The sequence below is a fragment of the Pelophylax lessonae genome (assembly GCF_965119305.1).
Source record: "Pelophylax lessonae genome assembly, chromosome: 13".
In the NCBI taxonomy this organism is placed as follows: Eukaryota; Metazoa; Chordata; class Amphibia; order Anura; family Ranidae; genus Pelophylax; species Pelophylax lessonae.
Window position 1 is genome coordinate 9948239 of NC_138780.1, and position 24647 is coordinate 9972885.

Sequence of the window (24647 nt, forward strand, 5' to 3'; positions counted from 1 at the left end):
ACATTCCAAGCAGACTCCTGCCTCCTCAATTGGCTTTTACTGACGTTTCTAGTCCAATCACGGGCTTTTAAAGCCCAGTTCCTGTCCCATTGCATTTTGGGCGGTTCTGTTGGCCGAATTCCGAACTTTTACCGCAAAAAGTTCGGAATTCAGCAGAATTTCGAAACAGCCAATGTTCGGGTCGAACCGATGGTCGACCCGAACCGTTCGATCATCCCTACTGGTGACCACATAGAATACGGTACATTGGGTTTTTTTTGCTGAAGATTAGTGACAACACATCTAGATGTTCTTCTCTGGTGTACAGGTAGGTCACATTAATAAGCTGTAATGATGTCGATGTTGGTATGTCCAGGTGTGCGGAATGATGGCCGGAATTCTGTTGTAGAAGATCTCACAACAGGTGAAGAGATAATGAATTCCTGGAAAAAATTTATCCTACAAAAAAAAGTCAGTCCCCAGAAAGGAGCCTCAAGTTCTGGTAAACAGAGATCAATTTATTAATACAATGTATTTATATGGCTTTTTTAGGGAAAGCAACAAATAATCAATACATTATTTATTAATTCAGAAACTTTTTCCATTTTGTGAAATATGCAAGATAATCTACAAGTTTTTTTCTACTTCGTTTAAATCCCCATTTCAGATTCCCTCCCTGCACCAGTTTTTCCAAAAAATGAAAGTATACATATTTTAAATCATGTTGTCTTTTGGTCAGTAGTGAGACAAAACTGGTCTTTCTTAACGTCTTTTGGTGTTAGAAGTGAGTGTCTCTTAATGCTGCAGAGAATGGGGTAGTGATGTTTGAGGGTCATTTAATGCAGGAATGAGCGAGGTTCAGGCTGAGCATAAGTTCCGCCCGCACATCGCACGTTCTGGTGTTCACCAATTTTCAGTGCGCTTGGCGGCATGTTCGCCTGCTGAGCACACAGTCAATAGGTTGTTGAAGAGCTGGGCTAAGAAGCCGGCCACCGCGTCCTTAACAATGGATGAGTCATCAACTGTCAACAGGCTTTCCCGCTGACAGCTGAATGAAAGGAAAAACATTGTCAAACTTGCCTGCGATAAAACAAAAAAAATACAGCATCACTGTCTCCACCCCCCCCCCCCCCCAATCTACACCAGGCCCTTTGTGTCTGGTATTGATTTTAGGGAAACCGCGTGCCAAAATTAAAAAATAAAATGGGGTCCCCCCTCGAAATCGATACCAGACCCTTAGGTCTAGTATGAATTTTAAGGTTAAACCCGTTTGCCAAATTTTTTTCAAACATGTTGTTGCCCCCCCTCCCAAAATCCATACCAAACCCTTATCCGGGCACGCAGCTTGGCAGGCCAGGAAAGGTGGGGCAAGTGATGATGTCACCTGGTGGCACCGCCCCATGTGACATCACCAACCCGGCATGCACCATTCGGTGACGTCACAAGGGGACGATGCCACCAGGTGACATCACCATGTGGCCCCTGCCCCTTACCTATTTAAGAACTGTCGGATGGAGGAGCAGGCAGTTGGCAGTTAGCCTTTATCGCAGCTTTTAATCGAGAGCATTTTTTTTTTCTTCTTTTCTCGGGTCTGACGGTGTGGCAGGCATTGTGATTGACGATGGATCTACATCAAGGGACATTGTTTTTTAATTTTTTTATAAAGGAATTATCAAAAACTGTGCGTTTTTTGTCCTTTTTGACACCTTTTTGGTGAATGAGTACAATGTACTCTATACTCATTCACATTGGGGAGGGCCAGGATCTGGGAGTCTCATTGTTAAAGGGGGCTTCCAGATTCCGATAAGCCCCCCACAACCACCACCCAGGGTTGTCCCTTGCCCCAAAATACCCCCCCATGTTGAGGGCATGTGGACTGGTATGGTTCAGGAGGGGGCACTCACCCCCCCATCCTGGCCTGCCAGGCTGCATGGTCTGATAACAGTCTGGTATGGATGTTTGGGGGGACCCCACGCCATTTTTTAAAAAAAGTTTCTATTGCTGGCAAAGGCTTGCAGCTGGGAAAAAAATGCTAATGTCATTTTTTTTTTTTTCAAGACCCTCAGGCGTTATATATAAAGGAATTTTTCATTTTTATTGTTTCATTTTAAGCATAATATTAAAATCACTGCTCCTTTAAAAAAAAATTTAAAAATAAAAGTAAAATGTTTGCATTGATACATGTCCCCCAGGGCAGTACCTGGGGCCCCAAATACTTTTATGGCCAATAACTTGCATAATATCCTTCAAAATGGGGACATTTTTCATGTTCGGGTCCCATAGACTTTAATAGGGTCTGCCTCTCGGGTCTGAACTTTTTCCCTGCTCGGGAGTTCTGGTGCAAACCAAACCAGGGGGTGTTAGACCCATCACTAGCATTCATCTATAAGTGTAGGCTACATGGTGCCCCCTCCCTCCAGGTGGTGTGTCAGTGAAAGCCTAGGCTCACAGGAAGTAAGTTGAAAGAGTAACAATGGGGAGAAAGTGAGTATTGACGCATTTTTTTATTTCTATAAGTGTGTCCCAATCTGATTTTTATTTTGCAAAGCCACTGAACAGAGCAGGTAAGTATGACATGCTTGTTCTTAAAAAAAAAATCCCCTTAATATCACTATAAAAATCATTACACATCCAAAATACGTGATGGCAGAATACAGTGTCAGTAAAGCTGTCCTTGGAAATTTTACCATGTATAGCTTAAAGGGATTGTAAAGGCAGAAGATTTTTCTATCTTAATGCATTCTATATGTGTGTGTAGCAGCCCCCCTAATACTTACCTGAACCCATCTTTATCCAGCAATGTTGCAGGAGTGTCTTAACTGCCCGGGACTCCTCTCCTTATTGGCTGAGACAGAAACGTGGCACGATTGGCTCCTACTCTTGTCAGCCAATCAAGAGAGAGGGGGGCGGGGCAGGGTCACGGCTCCATGTCTAAATCGACACAGGAAGCTGTGACTCAGATCAGGTGCCCCCGCAGCAAGCTGCTTGCTGTGGGGGCACTCAACAGGAGGGAGGGGCCAGGAGCACCGAAGAGGGACCTGAGAAGGGGAGGATTGGGGATGTGCAAAACCAACTGCATAGAGCAGGTAAGTATAACAGGTTTGTTATTTAAAAATAAAACAAGACTTTACTATCACTTAAATGGCATCCCCCAATCATGTAATAGAAAGGCTTGGTGTTTTTCCCACACTACCCTTAAAGGATAAGTTTGCCTTTTTTGTCTCTCTTAAAGATGAAGTAAACCCTCCTTTGCAAGTTGTACCTATAGGTAAGCCTGAATACACTAGTTTTTTGAAACTGCCGCCTTTAGCAGCAGAGTAACCCGGATGTGACGTCATGGACGCCGCCTCCGGGTTACGTCATCGGAGACCCGATCGAAGCCACGTCCAGCTTAGATCGGGACTCCATCCAGCTGGCGGACGTGCCGTCTCGGTGCACGGGTCTCCCGGCGGGACGGGAGACCCGGGCAAAGCCACGGAAGGCAGCGGGAGGGGGGGGACGTCCCCTCCCGCTCGCCGGGATAACGATCAAGCAGCTCCCGAACCGCATCAGTCTTTACCGCCAGAAAGCTGACCGCCGGCTTTAAACAACGGTACCGGGTTGATGCCTCTAGCTAGAGGCATCACCCCGGTACAACCACGCAAAGTCAGCCGTCGTACCCATACGTCACTTTGCGGTAAGTGGTTAAAGTTGCATTAAAAGGACCTTCTCCTTGTTGTATGGTGTTTTCATAATTATGTTTTTGCTTTGTTGAATATCCACCATGGCAGTTTTAGACCCCGTTCACACTGGGGCGACGCTACTTGCCGGGGCGACCTCACAGGTCGCGGTGCGCAGCTCGCACCGCGACCTCGGAGCGGCCGGCACGGACTTCATAACATTGAAGTCAATGCAGGTCGCTCCGGGTCGCCCCAAAGAAGCTCCGGACCCTTTTTCTAAGTCGGAGCGACTTGTGTCGCTCCTATTAGAACGGGTCCACAGCTTCTCTATGGCAGCCGACCTTTGGCGACCTCTCAGGCGACCAGGTCGCCTGACAGGTCGCCCCAGTGTGAACGGGCTCTTATAGGCTCCCTGTGCCCTTTTTTGACAATAGCTTGCCTATTGGCCTTGAAAATAGGTACGTTTTGTATCAAGATTTGGCTCCCATACACTTCATGGGGATGTGATGCTAAGTTTTGGTTACACAAATTTCAAACAGGTTTTTACTAACCCACTGTGAATTAAACCAGGGCAGATTCGCTCATCCCTGCAGAGAAGGGCCCTTGCTCTTTGTATGGGAGCACTGGTCTCATGCAAGAAGATGTGTCAGAACTAGACCTCACTAATCAGCTTAGAGCATGACCTTTTCTAGATGCAGAGTTGTAGATCTTTCTCTATCCCACCCCTACACTGTCACAAGTACTTATTTCCAATCAGGGAGCTCAAACTTCCTGATTGGTGAAAAGTAGCTGTGACTGTACAAGGGTGGGCCAGACCACTAGAGATATACTGCTGCTTTTTCTCATCCGAGTGCAACAGCCTTGGGGCATAGATTGTTACTCTTGGGCTGGAGCATACAAATAAAAAAAACATGTTTTTTTTATTAAACATTGCAATTTGTGTTTTTTTTTCAAGAGGACCTAAGCAGTTTCTGCTGTCAACTGTCTGAGTATGATGATCCATCACTGAGGCGCATATACGAGTATTACAGAGATGATCTGATCTACATTCTGGAGAACATGGACACTGGGGCCCTCCTGAGAGAGCTAAAATTTAGAAATGTCTTGAGAATAGATGTAAGGCAATAATATTTCTAATTGAAGTGTGATATACTGTACAGTATGAGTCTATGTCAGTGAAAACCACTTATTCATATATAACTGCTTAGAAAAATTAAAGGAACACTTTAAAAACACATCAGATCTCAATGGAGAAAAACCTCATGCTGGATATCCATACTGGTATTGACTGGGTAATGTGTTAAGATCTATACTGGTATGGACTGGGAAATGTTAGGATCTATACTGGTATGGACTGGGTAATGTGTTAGGATCTATACTGGTATGCACTGGGTAATGTGTTAGGATCTATACTGGTATGGACTGGGTAATGTGTTGGGATCTACACTGGTATGGACTGGGTAATGTGTTAGGATCTATACTGGTATGGACTGGGTAATGTGTTAGGAAGGAAAGGATGCCACATCGTTTGATGGAAATTAAAATTATCACCCTACAGAGGGCAGAATTTAAAGACACCCGAAAATCAAAGTGAAAAAATGATGAGTCCATTTTGCTGAAATTCCATTGCAGCCACTCAGAATGGTCCTCAGTAGTTTGTATGGCCCCCACGTACTTGTATGCATGCCTGACAATGTTGGGGTATGCTCCTAATAAGACGATGGATGGTGTCCTGGTGTATTTCCTCCCAGATCTGGACCAGGGCATTACTGAGCTCCTGAACAGACTGAAGTGCAACCTGGTGGTGTTGGATGGAATGAAACATAATGTCTCAGGTGTTCTATTGGATTTAGATCAGGCGAGTGTAAGGGGGGGCATTCAATGGTATCAATTTCTTCATCCTCCAGGAACTGGCTGCAATACTCTCATCACATAAGCTGGGCATTGTTGTGCACCAGGAGGAAACCGGGACCTACTGCACCAGCATAGGGTCTGACAATGGGTCCAAGCATTTCATTCCAATACCTAATGGCAGTCAGGGTGCCATTGTCTATCCTGTAGAGGTCTGTGCGTCCCTCCATGGATATGCCTCCCTAGGCCAACACTGACCCACCACCAAACCGGTCATGCTGAATGATGTTACAGGCAGCATCATGTTCTCCACGTCTTCTCCAGACCCTTTCACGTCTGTCACATGTGCTCAGGGTGAATCTGCTCTCATCTGTCGAAAGCACAGGGTGCCAGTGGTGGAGCTGCCAATTCTGGTGTTCAATGGCAAATGCCAATCGAGCACCACAGTGCCGGGCAGTGAGCACAGGGCCCACTAGAGGATGTCGGGCCCTCAAGCCACCCTCATGAAGTCTGTTTTTGATTGTTTGGTCAGACACATTTACACCAGTGTCCTGCTGGAGGTCATTTTGTAGGGCCCTGGCAGCGCTCATCCTGTTCCTCCTTGCACAAAGGAGCAGATACCGGTCCTGCTGATGGGTTAAGGACCTTCTACGGCCCTGTCCAGCTCTCCTAGAGTAACTGCCTGTCTCCTGGAATCTCCTCCATGCTCTTGAGACTGTGATGGGAGACACGGCAAACCTTCTGGCAATGGCACGTATTGATGCGCCATCCTGGAGGAGTTGGACTGCCTGTGCAACCTCTATAGGGTCCAGGTATGGCCTCATGCTACCAGTAGTGACACTGACCCCAGCCAAATGCAAAACTAGTGACAAACAGTCAGAAAAGTTGAGTAGGGGAAAAAATGGTAGTTGCTTCCACCTGTAAAACCATTCCTGTTTTGGAGGTCATCTCATTGTTGCCAATCTAGTGCACCTGTTGTTAATTTCATTAACACCAAAGCAACTGAAACTGACCAGATCAATATCCCAGTAGTTTAATTGACTTGATGCTATACCCTGATTAAAAAGTGTTCCCTTCCTTTTTTTAAGCAGTGTATTTGCTGCAGATGTTGTGTGCAAACCTTGTTTTTCTCTGTAAAAGTCAAGATTGATCCTGCAACCTGCCTCCTGAGCTTGTAAGATTAAAGGTACTTGCTCATACAGTAATTTCAGCTGCCTAATGTTCTGGGTCTACTGATCATATATTTTGTGTCTTAAATATAGCAATATTTGAAACAATGTAATGGTAATAATCACAGGAAGCTGATACTGTATCAATGTATTATCTGAACTGTAATTTTTTTTCCAGATTTAAATCATATATACTGTATTTTTTTCAGAGCTTAACCACTTAAGCCCCGGAAGATTTTACCCCCTTCCTGACCAGGGCCTATTTTGCGATTCGGCACTGCGTGACTTTAACGGACAATTACGTGGTCGTGCGACGCTGTACCCAAATGAAATTAACGTCCTTTTTTTCCCACAAACAGAGCTTTCTTTTGGTGGTATTTGATCACCTGTGCGATTTTTTGATCATGCGCTATAAACAAAAAAAGAGCGACAATTTTGCAAAAATAACAATATTTTTCACATTTTTTTATATGAAATTCCCCCAAAAAAATGTAAAAATCTAAATTTTTTAACATTTTAGGCCAATTTGTTTTCTGCTACATATGTTTTTTAACATTTTAGGCCAATTTGTTTTCTGCTACATATGTTTGGTAAAAAAAATCGCAAAAAGCGTATTTTGATTGGTTTGCGCAAAAGTTATTGCGTTTACTAACTAAGGGAAAGATTTTTGTCATTTTTATTGCTTTTTTTTAACGAGTAATGGCGGCGATCTGCGATATTTTTGCGGGACTGCGACATTGCGGCGGACAGATCGGACCCTTGACTGACATTTTTTACACTTTTGGGGTTACCAGTGACATTACTGCAGTAATCAGTGCTATACATATGCACTGTTACTGTAAAAATGACACTGGCAGGGAAGGGCTTAACTTTATTTGAGAGGGAGGGGTTAAGTGTGTCCCTAGGGGCGTGATTCTAACTGTGATTGGATGTGGGTGTGTGTAACAGCAGAGCTCAACGGTCCTACATAGCAGGACCGTATGATCTGTGCTGTTACACAGGGGAGAATGACAGGCGGCTTTGTTTACATTAGCCTTTCTCCCGGTGTAACCGATAATCGCGAGTGATCGGTGGACATCGGGTTCTAGTCCTCTGCTGCTGGTCACATGTTCAAAATAAAATAAAAAAAAACAGTTGTTGGAATACAGAGTAAAAATAAATAAATAATGTCAAAATTTTTTTTAAATTGTCATACAAATATATATTTGAAAACAAATATTTTTTTGGGCAATAACATGCTGTGGGAGGAGTCCCCCTCCAGTCTTAGCATAAGAGGGAGGGGAAGCCTCAATCAATCTACATTGAAAAAATACAGACGAAAAAATCCATCCCGATGCCAGGAGAAGATGAAACTTAAAGGTGAAATAAATCCCGTCACCAGATGAATATGTGAAATGGGCGCTCACCAAATGCTGTGGGTCTGTACTACGATACAATAAAAAGACCAAACAGACTTATGTTGCCCCTTTTGTTATTGAGCCCTCTTTGTGTTCTTCTCTATTTTTTACCAATTTAGATGTTATTACTATTTTAATGAATATTGCAATTGGAATTCATCTATTTTGATGTCATTTTTTCTAATAAGATGTTTCCATGCACTAGTTGTTTACCTTCCGGTTTCATTACCGGAAGTGATTATATAGTTTATCTTATTTGCTTGGATATATTATATTTTCATATCTTATGAAAATCTTATTTAGCAATTATATTTTTTATTTTTATATTCCCCTTTATTAAATATCTGTGTAATGATCTCCACTTATGGCTTCTCTGTGCCCCTCTCTGCTTCATAATTGTTCGCTCTGCCTCTACCTCACTTCCGGCGTAAACCATAAGTGACGTTGCGCCTTTTGGATGAATCCAGAGTGAGGCTTGGAGCGCACGCCGGCGCCATTTTGGCGGAAGTGGCAGCACTGCACACGCTGTCTTTCAGGTGAAGATCACTTATTTCATTATTTGGGGTATATATTCATCCATATCCTCCTAAAATATTGAGCAATATCCTTTGATAATGTCCAGTAGGACGAAACGCGTCAGTAGCTTCTACTAGACTCCCCTGCTTATGTTTTTATTGCCTGTAACCTACGGATGTATGTAAGTGCAATACTTGCTTTCTATTAAAAGTTTTATAGCAGTTTTACGCTATGTGCACCTTTCTTTTGGCTTTCATGTGGTTTGGTACATGAGGAGTATGCAGTTCCTCTCCTCCCCTCTCCTATGAGCCTGGATTTACATTGCTGGTTACCCTAAGGAGGATTCTTGGATCATTTCATAAGTCTGTTTGGTCTGTTTATTGTATTTCATCTTCTCCTGGCATCAGGATGGATTTTTTCACTCATTGGGACTATATTTATGATTTTTTCACCTATATGGGACTTTAGTGATTTCATTACTATATTTATATGTCATATATCTTTTTGACACCAATATCACTTTGGTTATGTGAATTTTTTGTGATTATGTTTTATGACATGTCATTTTATTTAGCACTGCACATATTATCCAAGTGTCAATAGGCTTGGGGCCAAAGTGGGTAAAATGCACCTTTGCCTAAGTAGAAAAATACATTTTTGCACCTGTCCTGAGGTAGATGACTGCTTTTCATACCTGCAAAATTCCCCTCCACCCTTTGATAATAATGGTTACAATTCCAACCATGTCAAACTTGTAAAAAAAAATCATAGTTGCCATTGTAAAGTGCAACGCATAGTCAGATAATTTTTACATTAATAATACCAGTTTTATTTTTCTGTCTTTATCCTCTGGTCTATTTTTTTTAAATTAAAATGTGTAGAAGAATCTAGCTGTTTACTGCAGATACTGCACATCAGGGGTTTCCAAACTATGGCCCTCCACCTGTTCAGGAACAACAATTCCCATCATGCCTAGTCATGTCTGTGAATATCAGAGTTTTACAATGGCTCATGGGAGGTGTAGTTCCGCAACAGGTGGAGTGCCGTAGTTTGAAAATCCCTGCTGTACATGAACAATTACAGTATACAGGCGTACCCCACTTTTAAGTACACAATGGGACCAGAGCATGCATGTAAAACGAAAATTTACTTAAAGTGAAGCAATACCTGTGACGGTGGTGGGTATCAGACCCCTGGCCTTATCATCCAACTCGTGACCAAAGACCAAGCAATCTCACACCCTGCCATCACTTGCGTAACAATGCCACTCTCAGCTGCACCCGGCACACAGATTGTCCAGCTTGCGGGATCACAATCTAGATGACAGCAGACTGAGAACGATTGTCACCAGGCTAATTAAACAATTAACCCTTTCTCTGCCACCACCGCTACGTTTGAATGAGCCCAGCGGACGCTCGTAATTTTAGAAATACCAATTATGACTTTAGAATAATCATCCGTAACACGCACTGTCACCTGCAGACAGGAATGTCCGGAGGATTTATCCTAAACAGTAGCGCTCTTCAGGAGGCAGGTTCTTTGGGTCAGTTTGCGTTTAAGAGCTTAGAGACAAAATTAACACTTTTCAAAATAAGTTTTAATTATAAGAAAGGTTAAGATTGGTGCAAATAAAAATATTTACAGAAAAATGGGTTACAAAGAAATAGAGACACAATACAGCAATTTAGAAGAATAGATAAGAATTAGAAATGAAATACTTGCATTCAAAAGTCCTGGGTGTTTCAGAGTTCAGAGGCTGAACATGTGATCAGTCCTTCTCTTCAGCGATGTTACTGCTTGATGTTAAAATTAAGAACTGCACTGCAAAGCTTGAGCAAGCTTTCCTCTAAGATCAAAGGGGCGGTGACGGACACCCCTGACCAATTACAACAGAGTGGCAAAGGGCGGTCCAGTGGTTTACCACCATTTCAAATGTACCTTTGTGGACAAAGTCATTCCACTCTTAATATCTCGACATATGTAAGGGTTACATTCTTGAAACTGATATTTTATAACTAAGCATGTCATTTGCTTTCAAACAATATCAAACATGAATATCTTTTATCCCAGAGGGAATATCTTATCGCTCTTTCCTATTCCCTGTATGACAGGATGACCATGTGTGGTCTTGTTTCGTCCCTTATTTTATTTGCCATTTAAATATATACTTTTTGTTAATATGTTATTTTCGGGTAAAAAGTTATGGATTTGTGAGATGTAGGTGTTACCTTTTAATAAACAACTGGGCTTGTGGAATTTACAAGACAGCCTCCCTGTTCATCTGCTCAGACCTTGGTCTGTGTTTGAGATAAGATCTGCTCGTTTATGACCCAATGCTGTTCTTGCAGACACAACTTCTGCTAGAATGTGCAGATAAGGCTTTTGTTTGAAGTTTGCATACTGATTAGGGGAAGGTGGGGGCTACTTTCGCTCAAGGAGGGGGAAGGAAAATTTCACATACACATCTGCTCGATGACAGATTTAAACGAAATGGTCGCCTGTGTCACTTGGACAAAATGGATGCCGTGATGACAAAATGGCGTCCTAACGCACGACACCATTACAATACCTTTTTTCACTTCTCAATGCATGCAAATACACTAGCTCTATAGGAAATCTTGGTCAGCTTGACATGGCACGGCTCCCAAACCATAAGTGACAAGGACACCAAACTTGGGGAGCATGTTAAGGGGAACAAGCGCTATGACATGGTAGATTACCTAGGCAAGCTGGCCCACCACAAAATAGGATATATTGTAGTCCTGGGTCCCCTCTTGATGCTCCCTAAGTTTGGTATCCCTGTCACTTATGGTTTGGGAGTAGTGCCATGTCAAGCTGACCAAGATTTCCCATAGACGCCAATGTTAAAACTAGGGAGTAGTGCAATGCCAAGCTGATCAGGCTGTGTCCGTACTCGCAAGTGTACGTAAAGTGAGTGTACGTAAAATGGGGTATGCCTGTATATGTGTTTAAAACCTATCGGGAAAGAATAATATGTCTGTATGTTTTAGAAATACAGGTCAATAAAAGAAGGATCTGGGGTTGCTTGTTTCTCTCACACCTTGTTACAAGATATTCAGGATCTGGGGAGGAAAGCGGTGACTGGGCTCTGGGAATGTCTCTATGAGCTTCAGAAAGATTATCCTCATCCTAATTTATTGTCGGTTCTGGAAGAAATCAGCCAAACAGGTAACAGGACTTTGTGTTTTCAGTAGGGATGCACTGATACCATTTTTGTTTACAAGTATAAGTACTGATTACTTTTTTTTTTTTTTTTAGTACTCGCCGATACCTATTACATACAGTATCTTGAAAAAGTATTCATACCCCTTGAAATGTTCCCCATTTTGTCATGTTACAACTAAAAACATAAATGTATTTTATCGGGAGTGTATGTGATAGACCGACACAAAGTGGCACATAATTGTGAAGTGGAAGGAAAATGATAAAAGTTTTTTTAACATTTTTTTACAAATAAATATGTGAAAAATGTGGCTGCATTTGTATTCACCCCCCTGAGTCAATACTTTGTGGAACCACCTTTCCCTGCAATTACAGCTGCAAGTCTTTTTGGGGATGTCTCTACCAGCTTTGCACATCTAGAGAGGGACATTTTTGCCCATTCTTCTTTGCAGAATATCTCAAGCTCTGTCAGATTGGATGGAGAGCGTCTGTGAACAGCAATTTTCACGTCTTGCCACAGATTCTCAATTGGATTTAGGTCTGGATTGTGACTGGGCCATTCTAACACATACATAGTTACATAGTTACATAGTTAGTGCGGTCGACATCCGTCCATCCAGTTCAACCTATTATGTGTGTGTGTGTTTGCTGTTAACCGTACATTGTATACCCCTGTATGTTGTGGTCTTTAAGGTGCCCATCTAATAGTTTTTTGAAACTATCGATGCCCCCTGCTGATACCACTGCTTGTGGAAGAGAATTCCACATAATATGAATATGCTTTGATGTAAACCATTCCATTGTAGCTCTGGCTGGATGTTTCGGGTCGTTGTCCTGCTGTAAGGTGAACCTCCGCCCCAGTCTCAAGTCTTTTTGCAGACTCTAACAGGTTTTCTTCTAAGATTATCCTGTATTTGGCTCTCTTCCCATCAACTCTGACCAGCTTCCCTGTCCCTGCTGAAGAAAAGCTTCTCCACAACTTCATGGAAACCTTACAGGACAACTACATGTCTCAGTTGGTGTATTCTCCTACTAGAGAAAATGCAGTGCTGGATCTATTGATCACAAATGACCCAGACCTAATCTCGGAGGTAGGAGGGGGGGATGGTGTGTTTAGGGTGAAGTGTTGTGTAGTGTCAGTTTCCTGCCACACATAGCGTTTTGCTTTTAGGCCAAAAAGTTCAATTTTGGTCTCATCTGACCAGAGCTCCTTCTTCCACATGTCTGCTGTGTCCCCCACATGGCTTCTCACAAACTGCAAACAGGACTTCTTATGACTTTCTTTCACCAATGGCTTTCTTCTTCTCACTCTTCCATAAAGGGCAGATTTGTGGAGCGCACGACTAATAGTTGTCCTGTGGACAGATTCTCCCACCTGAGCTGTGAATCTCTGCAGCTCCTCCAGAGTTCCCATGGATCTCTTGGCTGCTTCTCTGATGAATGCTCTCCTTGCCCGGCCGGTCAGTTTAGGTGGACGGCCATGTCTTGGTAGGGTTGCAGTTGTGCCATACTCTTTCCATTTTCCCATGATGGATTGAACAGCGCTCAGTGAGATGGTCAAAGCTTGGGATATTTTTTTATAACCTAACCCTGCTTTACACTTCTCCACAACTTTATCTCTGACCTGTCTGGTGTGTCCCTTTGCCTTTATGATGCTGTTTGTTCACTAAGGTTCTCTAACAAACCTCTGAGGGTTTCACAGTACAGCTGTATTTATACTAAGATTACATTACACACAGGGGGACTCTATTTACTAATTAGGTGATTTCTGAAGGCAATTGGTTCTACTAGATTTTAGTTAGGGGTATCAGAGTAAAGAGGGTGAATACAAATGCAGCCACACTTTTTACAGATTTATTTGTAAAAGAATGTTGAAAACCATTTATCATTTTCCTTCCACTTCACAATTATGTGCCACTTTGTGTTGGTCTATCACATAAAATCCCAATAAAATACATTTACGTTTTTTGGTTATAACATGACAAAATGTGGAAAAATTCAATAAGTATGAATACTTTTTTAATGCGCTGTTCACCCATCGCAACTGTTTTGTTTACACTTCAGCTGTCAGCAATGGTACAAAGCATTGAAAAGTTATTTACAAATGAAATCAATGTATTTTTTTTTATTTTGCACTTTTTTCAATGTGTAACATGTGTATATATATATATATGTTAAAGGTGTAAAAATATTACCAAACAAAGCAAACAAAAAAAAAAATGTTTTAATCAATAAGGCCCCTTTCACACGAAAGGTTAGAATTCAGCCTTTAACTGCTGAAAGAGGAACTTATTTACCGCAGCTAAATGCAGACAATGCATCTCTATGGCCCCATTCACACACTGCGTTTTGCAACGTTTTCATAACATACGGTTTTGTGCATTTAGAAAAAAACATAGTTGACAGCGTCCAGGAGCGATGTACTGCAGCTATCTGTATATAAATGCAGGTAATCGCAGTACAAAGAAAAAAACTAAGTAAACAGTTGCTATACAAAAGGCAAGAATTTACTAAACGCGTCCGCATGTAAACGCACATAATCGCACATAATCACAATGTACAAATGTGAGTAATATTTGTGCCAGGAGTGTTGGAATTTCAAAATAACAAAACATGCTTTTACCAATGGCACAACAACCGCCCGTGTGAAAGGGCCTTATAGATTATAAAATAGAAGTGAAAAAAATAATAATCAGCAGGAAAATATTAATTAAATGGGGAAGGAGAATAAGGAGTTAATTAAGGCTGATTATAGTAAATTAAGGGTTAATAATGGGTTAAACAGGGGAACATTTAATAGAAAACAATATATATATATATATATATATATATATATATATATATATATATAATTTTTTTACTTGACATGTTGCTTAAAAACTGACTTCATTAGCAGAACAAAGTTTATCCCTTTGATCCGTAGAGTGTAGCTAAATACACAGAAAGATACAAAAAGAAACAATGTTTCTTTTTATCTTTCTGTTTCAGCACTGAACAATGTTGTTGATAAACATTACTCAGTTGCTTTTTTTTTTTTTTTTTTGACTGCACCAATGGCTGGGACTTCGTTCACACTTCAGCCGTCAACAGGGGAACCCCACTGAAAGCTGAATGAGTCATCAGTTATTCCTTAACAACCGATAATAGCCAGCTTTTTAATTTCTTTTCATTTCAGCTGTCGATGGGGGAATCCCGCTGACAGCTGAAAGAACTGAGCCTGCAAGTATCAGTTTCAGGTATCAGAGCATTTGCACGAGTACCAATACCCATGTAAATGCTTTGTATTGGCACCAATACCAATACTGGTATCAGTACAACCAGTGGCGGCTGGTGCTCAAAATTTTTTGGGGGGGCGCAAACAGAAAAATGAGTGACCAGCGTGCCCCCAATCAATGCAGAGTGCCACAGCGTGCCCCCAATCAATGCAGAGAGCCACAGCGTGCCCCCAATCAATGCAGAGTGCCACAGCGTGCCCCCAATCAATGCAGAGCGCCACAGCATGCCCCCCAATTAATGCTGAATGCCACAGCGTGCCCCCCAATCAATGCAGAGTGCCACAGCTTGCCCCCCAATCAATGCAGAATGCCATAGCGTGGCCCCCCAATCAATGCAGAGTGCCACAGCATGCCCCCCATCAATGCAGAATGCCACAGCGTGCCCCCAATCAATGCTCAGTGCCACAGCATGCCCCCAATCAATGCAGAGTGCCACAGCATGCCCCCATCAATGCAGAGTGCCACAGCATGCCCCCATCAATGCAGAATGCCACAGCATGCCTCCAATCAATGCAGAGTGCCACAGCGTGCCCCCAATCAATGCAGAGTGCCACAGCATGCCCCCAATCAATGCAGAGTGCCACAGCATGCCCCCATCAATGCAGAATGCCACAGCGTGCCCCCAATCAATGCAGAGTGCCACAGCATGCCCCCCAATTAATGCAGAATGCCACAGCGTGCCCCCCAATAAATGCAGAGTGCCAAAGCGTGCCCCCATCAATGCAGAGTGCCACAGCATTCCCCCATCAATGCAGAATGCCACAGCATGCACCCAATCAATGCAGAGTGCCACAGCGTGCCCCCAAATCAATGCAGAATGCCACAGCATGCCCCCAATCAATGCAGAGTGCCACAGCATGCCCCATCAATGCAGAATGCCACAGCGTGCCCCCAATCAATGCAGAGTGCCACAGCATGCCCCCATCAATGCAGAATGCCACAACGTGCCCCCCAATCAATGCAGAATGCCACAGCGTGCCCCCCAATCAATGCAGAGTGCCACAGCGTGCCCCTAATCAATGCAGAGTGCCACAGCGTGCCCCCCAATCAATGCAGAGTGCCACAGCGTGCCCCTCAATCAATTCAGAGTGCCACAGCATGCCCCATCAATGCAGAGTCCCACAGCATGCCCCCATCAATGCAGAATGCCACAGCATGCCCCCAATAAATGCAGAGTGCTACAGCATGTCCCCCAATCTATGCAGAATGCCACAGTGTGCCCCCCAATCAATGCAGAATGCCACAGCGTGCCCCCCAATCAATTCAGAGCGCCACAGCATGCCCCCAATAATTGCAGAGTGCCACAGCGTGCCCACAATCATTGCAATGTGCCACAGCATGCCCCCATCAATGCAGAGACCAGCGTGCATGCCCCCCTCAATGCAGTGTGGGCTTCCCCCCCCCCCGAGACCAAGACCAATGCACTTACCTGGGGGCATCTTCTCTTCAGTCCCGGCGGCGGCAGCGGCTTCTCCTCACTCTGTCCCCCAGCGCATCTCCCGCAGTCCTCCCGCTCCCGCCTCCTCTTCGGGCCAATGGCATGGGGTTTGCCTTGCAGCGCATCGGACGCGCTTCCTGATTGACCAGGAGGAGGATCGGTGTGGCAATAGCAAATTTTCATTCGCTATTGTCACACAATTGGTGGGCTCGGGGCGCACTGCTCTGCGCCCCGAGCCCACCCTTTGCATCACCCTATTAGAGCCCCTGGCTCTAATCAGGTGATGTAAAAAAAAAAAACCCCATTAAGTTCCATGCGTCCGGCGCCCTGCATGCAGATTAGGGGGCCGGACGCATGGATGGGGGGGCGGCCGCCACTGAGTACAACCCTAGTTTGCAGTAAAAATTGTGACAATCATAGGACACAGTAGTGACATTTTAGCTGGAGGGGGAACCACATCACGCAGGCATCTAACACAGTGGAAGTCTTGAAGTCTTAAAAATTTAGCAGGAGAAGTAGCCTAGCAATGGTACAGGTACAGGTATAGCTTTTTTTTGCTTATTTAACAAAGCTGTTGATGCTTGTTTACGAGGACAATAAGCCAATTTCAAGTTAATTTGTCAATAGTTTTTCATCCATTGCAAATATAAAAAGTACCTTGTTATATTATCTGCAGCCTACATCACAACGGATGTGATCAAGTCTTAGCTTTTATTTCTTTATTTTCCTATAGGTGAGGGTCTGGTGGTGCAGATTTTGCTGGATGAATTGGGACACTCACTGACTCCGGAGCTGAGAGGTAAAGAATATACAGTAAAGTATAAATCAGTATATACAATTAAAAATATCACCAATTTTCTCCAAAGTGCAGAGCTGGTGTTATGTTTTCCCAGAATTCTAGGCCCAGCAATCCAATATGATAGATAAAACAAAGGGCAGATCTCATAGTTCAGTCAGTTATAATATATATAAATAATTATTTAGGTATTCCACTCACTCTCAGATTACAGTTAGACCAAAAGCCATTGAAAAGTGCAGGGAGTGGTGGATGTCAGTGGTACCCAATTTCCAAGGTGATGATTGGGATGATATGTGGGATTGCCCCTCGAAATATATAGTGCCACCCAGGGACCGCCTCATTCAATATACGAAATTTTGCATAGAATTCATGTTGTATGTTGTTACCACTTTATAAAACACTGGCCCAACCGCATCTGGAGTATTCTGTCCAGTTCTGGTCACCAGTCCTCAGAAGGGATGTGTTGGAGCTGGAGAGAGTACAGAGAAGGACAACTAAACTAATTAGGGGATTGGAGGACCTTAATTATGAAGAGCGCTTACAAACGCTTGATTTATTCTCCCTGGAGAAGAGACGCCTGAGAGGGGACATGATAGCAATTTATAAATACCTCAACGGTGATATCAACATAGAAAAAAAACAATTTAGTCGCAAGGAATGCATGAGGACTCTAGGACATACAATGCGATTAGAGGAGAAGCGTTTTAACCTTAGGCTACGCGGGGGGTTCTTTACAGTAAGGGCTACAAGACTGTGGAATTCTCTACCACAAATGGTAGTTAATGCGGGAAGTATGGCTACTTTTAAAAGACTCTTGGATGTACACCTCAAAGATCAAAACATTCAGGGGTATGAGAGATGATTACAGCCACACACACCTACACAGGTTGAACTGGATGGACTATTGTCTTTATTCAACCTCACCTACTATGTAACTGTGTAGCTGTACACTCACTACTTTACTTTGTAGCAAAGTCTCATTTCTTCAGTGTTGTCACATGAAAAGATAGAATAAAATATTTACAAAAATGTGAGGGGTGTAATCACTTTTGTGAGATACTGTATGCTTCTGACTCTGCCAGCATTCGCCAGCAGATTTTGTACATACAGTATCTTTTAGCAATGTCCGCTAATACAGGTTTTCTGGCAGCAGGTGGTTTACACATTGGAAAGTGTTACAGCTCTTCACTTACCCATAGCCCATTGCTCTGTGTTTACTTGGCTTAGTGAATGAACTGGTACTGCCAAGCACAGAAAACCTTACTGTCTATAATGTTATTTACAATGTTATGTACAACCACTTCTCTGAGCCGACGTAGGGCTACGTCGATTCGCGGGAAGTGGTTAATATGCAGTATGTGAATTTTGCCCACATTCCTAAATGATATAGAACAATGAAAAAAACCCTTAAGTGGGACTGTACTGGGCATACAATTAGATGAAAACTATATTCATAAACGTATTAAACTTTATTTACACATAATTAGCTTTAAAAAGGCTAAAAGCATTGGTGCGGTTGATACATATATACCATATGCCAAGGTTACATAGATGGAATGGCTGCTGGTTCTGTCCACATGGGTCTGTATACCATTGGAGACAGAAATACCGAACACGTTTCGAATTGCAATTCTTTTCATGTACAAATAAAAGGGTCAATATTAGCTAATGTGTCATAAATAACAATAAACCATTCATTGCTATACATATGATACTGACCATTTTTGTATATGACACGATTGAAACCGCTTTCATAAAAACATGGCACAAAAAGACTTGCCGCTGTCTTGGTATAGGGAGAAGATATTCAATATGTCTGCAAGGACCCAGAGAAACTCCCAAGCCCGCTGAATTCAACCAGATCAGAACCGCAAGGATTGTCACCAATTCCTCAATCAGGGAAAGGAGGAAATTTGGCTGCCATAAATAAAGAGAATTTAGAGAATTGGTAACTGTTTTTTCCTGGCCATCTTAAAGCGGAGTTCCGGCCTCGGGGGTCAAATTTAGATAAAAGTACCCCCGGGACAGTCAGGGCTAGTACATTCCACAATGGATAGCCTCTGAACTGTCCCGGGTCGCACTTACCTTTTAGAAGAAATACTTACCTTGAAAATTTCTTCTCCAGTGCTGCCATCTCAGGTGTGGGCAGCTGAAGCCAGCGCGTCCTCTTCTGTGTCCTCTTATGCATCCTCTTCTGTGACGTCGGAGTCCCAGAATGCACTGCACCAGCCCCACTCGTCACTTCCGGTGCAGGCGCGGCATCCCTGCACAGCTTCTGGGCATGCCCAGAAGCTGTTTAGCAGGGAATGCCACGCATGCACCGGAAGTGATGAGTGGGGCTGGTGCAGGCGCATTGACTCCTGGAAGCGATGACGCTCCAAGGAGTCATCGCAAGCCGGAAGAGACGGCGCGGGCCGCGGCTGCAGAGGGAGGAAGTGGAAGGAAGGTGAGTATATTTTCTTCAATTACAAGGTAAGTGACTTAAAAAAAAAATCGGGAGCATCCATTTCTTTTTCAGGTGGCACTCAGCAAGCGGATGGCCCAAAATAGATTTTTTCGATTTTGAGGCCGGAACTCCGTGTGACGGTGGCGGGTATCAGATCCCTGCCCTTCTCACTAACTCGTGACAAAGGACCAACCAATCTCACACCCTGCCGTCACTTACGTAACAATGCCACTCTTAGCTGCACCCTGCACAAAGATTTTCCAGCTTGCGGGACCACAATCTAAATGCCAGCAGGCTGAGAGCGATTGTCACCGGGCTAATTAAGCAATTATCCCTTTCACTGCCACCACCTCCTTTATTTATTTATTTTCAGAGCCAGAGGAAGCTCTTAATTTTAGAAATACCAATTATGATTTGAGAATAATCGTCTGTAACACACACTGTCACCACAGACAGGAATGTTCAGAGGATTTCTATACAGTAGCACTCTTCAAGAGACAGGATCTTTGTTAGTTTGCATTAAAAGCTTAGGGACAAGATTAACACTTTTCAAAATAAGGTTTAATAATAAAAAGGTTAAAATTGGTGCAAATAAAATATTTACAGAAAAAGGTGTTTCAAAGAAATAGAGAGACAATTCAGCAATGTAGAAAAATAAGATAGAACTGAGAGGTAATAATACTTGCATTCAATGTCCTAAGTGTTATCAGAGTTCAGAAGCTGAGCCAGTTGTGATCGGTTCTCAAACGTGATAGATGTTCCTTCTTGATGTTACCATGAGAACTCCTGATAGCAAAGTTTGAGCAAGCTTTTCTCTAGGATCAAAGGGGCGTTGACGGACACCCCTGACCAATTACAACAGAGTGGCAAAGGGCTATCCTGGGTTTATGACAAATATCAAGACCTCCTTTGTGGATGGAGTCATACCACTCTTAATATCTCGAAATATGTAATGGTTACATTCTTTAAACTGCTAGTTTATCATTCAGCATGTCATTTGCCATCAAAAGATACTAGACATGGATACTTTATCACACAGGGAATATCTTATCGCTATCTTCTATTCTATATGTGATGGGGTGATCATGCATGGTCTTAATTCGATCGGTATGGCATTTTTCATCCAAATATATACTTATTGTCAATGTGTTCCTGTCTGCATTTATGAATCGTGTATTTTTACATTTTCTAATGAACAGCTTGGTTGCGTGGTATTTATAACACAGTTCTGGTCAGCCTTAATGGATTTGCTCACTTTTACGACTTGCCTGTTCTGGAAGAACAACATCTGGCCAGGTTTCCTGTCTGTGCTGAGATAAAGGTTCCTTTGAAGCGTACCAGCACTCTGCATTCCATGCGTGAATTGAGGTGGGGAGCGGGGAAGAATATCACTGAGTATACATTTGGCCAGACTGTCTTTCTGAACAAAATGGTTGCTCCTGAACCAAAATGGTTGCTTGTGACAGATTTTAGTATATCCAGTGCAGGATATCATTACACTCCGCTTTAAGCTATGGTGCATTGGATGATATCCTCACACTCAACTAACTCACAGCTGCTTGCACAGAAATTGCAGCTGCTTTGACTTCATGGCTTCTACTGTGAACTGCTTTCAGTCAAACTTGTGTCCTGGACTGGGCGAGGGGACTGTCAGCCTGTAAGATCACAGGCTGACCATGGATCCATAGGAATGGCATCCTTTAGATCCTAGGAAAAAATACAGGATGCATTCTAAACATGCTTGCCCAGATATGCTTTCACGTTTAGCGTGGCCAGTAAGATGTCCTTGAATTAGTAGATGATTGGCAGGATCACAAGTTATTTACAGTTCATGGAGAGCTTCTATATATAAAAGAAACAAGGATGTTTACTATGAGAAACACAGGAGGGTACTCCCTAGCTTTTACATTTTAGCTTTCTATACACAAGCCTATAATATACTACTTATTTCATTGAATTAAAATGTTATGTGTTTATCGCAAATTCCCGGGAAAAAGCTCAGAACACTGGTTAAAAGGTTTAGACTAAACAGTACAATTTCATAAAATATTTCCATTTTCAATTTCTATATTTCTCAGATGTTCAGGAAAAGCACAAACAACATCTGATGGAGAAGACTGAGACTCTAGTGGAGCATAGACCCCCGGGAACTACCCTGGAACCACAAAGATTCTTCATCAATGAGCGTTATGTGAAGCTGATTGTAGTCTCCACTGATCGGTTCAGGGAGCGTCCCCAGAATGAGCTAATACAGACTGGGGTAAAACACGAGAAATGCTTGAAGGAAACACAGACTGAACTGGAACACATTCCCCCCAACAGGCTGTTCCGATGGAACCACCAGTCACAATGTGTACCACATGCAGTATTGGTGAGCGGAGTGCCAGGAATAGGGAAGACCACATTGATGCAGATGTTTGTCTATGACTGGGTGACCGGAAAACACTACCAGAGATTTGCTTTTGTCTTCTTCTTCAGAATCCGGGACCTTAATAGACTGGGAGAGGTCAGCTTGGAGGAGATGATTCTTCATCAATATCCTTATCTGGAGAGTCAGATTGGAAATATTTTACAAGATCCAGAGAGACTTCTGTTTATATTTGATGGCTTAGATGAAAGTATTCACCAAATGGATATCAGATCAAGCAAACTGTCCAATCCAAAACAGAAAACATATTTTAGTGAGATTGTGGTCAGCTTGGTGAGGCAGAGCCTTCTTAAGGGTTGCTCTATACTGATAACCAGCCGCCCAACCAGACTGGCATCAGTTTACACCAATGTTTTCCAGAGAATAGCTGAGATCATGGGATTTCTCCATGAAGACAGACTGATCTTCTTTAATAATTTCTTTGGAAATGAGGAATTATCAGGAAAGGCTTTTCATTATGTGCAGGAGAATGACAGGCTGTACACTTTCTGTTATATCCCATCATACTGCTGGATCATCTGTACAGTGCTATCAATGTGCTTCAGATCCCAACCAACAATCACTGATCAGCTGATGACATCATTACCCAAAACCGTGACACAACTCTTTGTGACTTTTGTCTCCAACATTCTGGCCAATCACAGCCAGAATAAAGATGGCGGTCACACTGCCCTGGAACTGCTGACATCTATTGGGTGGATGGCAGAACATGGAGTCATGAATCACATGATTGTATTTGATAAGCGTCATCTGAAGTCATTCAGTGTGAGAAATGATAATCATCTCTTTTCATCTTTCATGATGGAATCTGGTCAGCCTCCGGATGTGGATTACACCTTCTTACATCTCACTCTTCAGGAGTTTTTTGCTGCTTTATTTCATTTTATTAACTATAATCCTGACAGATTACGGGAAACACTTGATGAGGCTGAATGTTATGAAGATGGCCGTGCTGAAATATTCCTCCGTTTCCTCTGCGGTCTCTCAGACTCTTCTACTAGATCCATGTTAAAGTCTCATGTGGGAGAATTGTCTACTCAGGCTGCCAGACATGTCATCACCTGGATCCAGAAGAAAATACCAGAACAACAAAGACCTGAAAAATCTACAGGAGACAAGATAGATCTTAATGTATTATACTATCTCTATGAGAGCAGGAATAAGGCTCTGGTGTCAGAATGTATCGGATCAAACAAAGTTGACTTTTCTCAAGTCCCGCTTAGCCCTCTGGACTGCTCTGTGCTGTCTTTTATCCTTCAATCCTGCACAGAGACAGAAGAAGTAAATCTACATTCATGTAATATTCAGAATGAAGGATTGAGGAAGTTTATACCGGCTCTACACAACATCAAGAGTTTGAGGTAAAGATTATCTATGAGTAAACACATTTCTGTGTTAAATTTAAATAATCATTCTCCCCAGATAAATGTCTAATTATTGGTGCTACTTGATTTCTATTATATGTGAACGTTATATGCATTTATGTGAACACACTAGATAGCTGCACAGAATGAATATAGGTGTAAAGGCAGCAGATGGGATAGGATGTACAGTATCTCACAAAAGTAAGTACACCCCTCACATTTTTGTAAATATTTTATTCTATCTTTTCATGTGACAACACTGAAGAAATGACACTTTGCTACAATGTAAAGTAGTGAGTGTACAGCTTGTATAACAGTGTAAATTTGCTGTCCCCTCAATATAACTCAACACACAGCCATTAATGTCTAAACCGCTGGCAAGAAAAGTGAGTACACCCCTAAATTAAAATGTCCATATTGGACCAAATTAGCCATTTTCCCTCCCCCGGTGTCATATGACTCATTAGTGTTACAAGGTTTCAGGTGTTAATGGGGAGCAGGTGTGTTAAATTTGGTGTTATCGCTCTCACTCTCTCATACTGGTCACTGGAAGTTCAACATGGCACCTCATGGCAAAAAACTCTTTAAGGATCTGAAGAAAAGAGTGATTGCTCTACATAATGATGGCCTAGGCTATAGGAAGATTGCCAAACCCTGAAACTGAGCTGCAGCACGGTGGCCAAGACCATACAGTGGTTTAACAGGACAGTTTCCACTCAGAACAGGCCTTGCCATGGTCCACCAAAGAAGTTGAGTGCACGTGCTGAGCATCATATCCACAGGTTGTCTTTGGAAAATTGACGTATAAGTGCTGCCAGCATTGCTGCAAAGGTTGAAGGGGTGGGGGGTCAGCCTGTCAGTGCTCAAACCATATGCCGCACACTGCATCAAATTGGTCTGCGTGGCTGTTGTCCCTGAAGGAAGCCTTTTCTTAAGGTGATGCACAAGAAAGCCCACAAACAGTTTGCTAAAGACAAGCAGACTAAAGACACGGATTACTGGAACCATGTCCTGTGGTCTGATGAGACCAAGATAAACGTATTTGGTTCTGATGGTGTCAAGCATGTGTGGTGGCAACCAGGTGAGGAGTGCAAAGACAAGTGTGTCCGGCCTACGGTCATGCATGGTGGTGGGAGTGTCATG

General features: G+C 42.8%; 2 protein-coding genes across 2 annotated transcripts in view; both read left to right on the forward strand.

Annotated features, from left to right (window-relative positions):
• LOC309543141 (uncharacterized protein) overlaps nt 1-24647 on the forward strand; it is a gene marked incomplete at its 3' end in the record, with an annotated part of 1180881 nt that overhangs the window by 1124215 nt on the left and 32019 nt on the right. The gene's annotated exons all lie outside the window — the stretch shown is intronic.
• LOC309543150 (NACHT, LRR and PYD domains-containing protein 12-like) lies at nt 331-23505 on the forward strand (the record flags this gene model as incomplete). The annotated part of the gene is made up of 5 exons (XM_082242535.1): nt 331-481; nt 4594-4754; nt 11583-11760; nt 17201-17266; nt 21791-23505. The coding sequence occupies 5 exons, from the start codon at nt 331-333 to the stop codon at nt 23503-23505; spliced, it is 2271 nt and encodes a 756-aa protein (XP_082098661.1).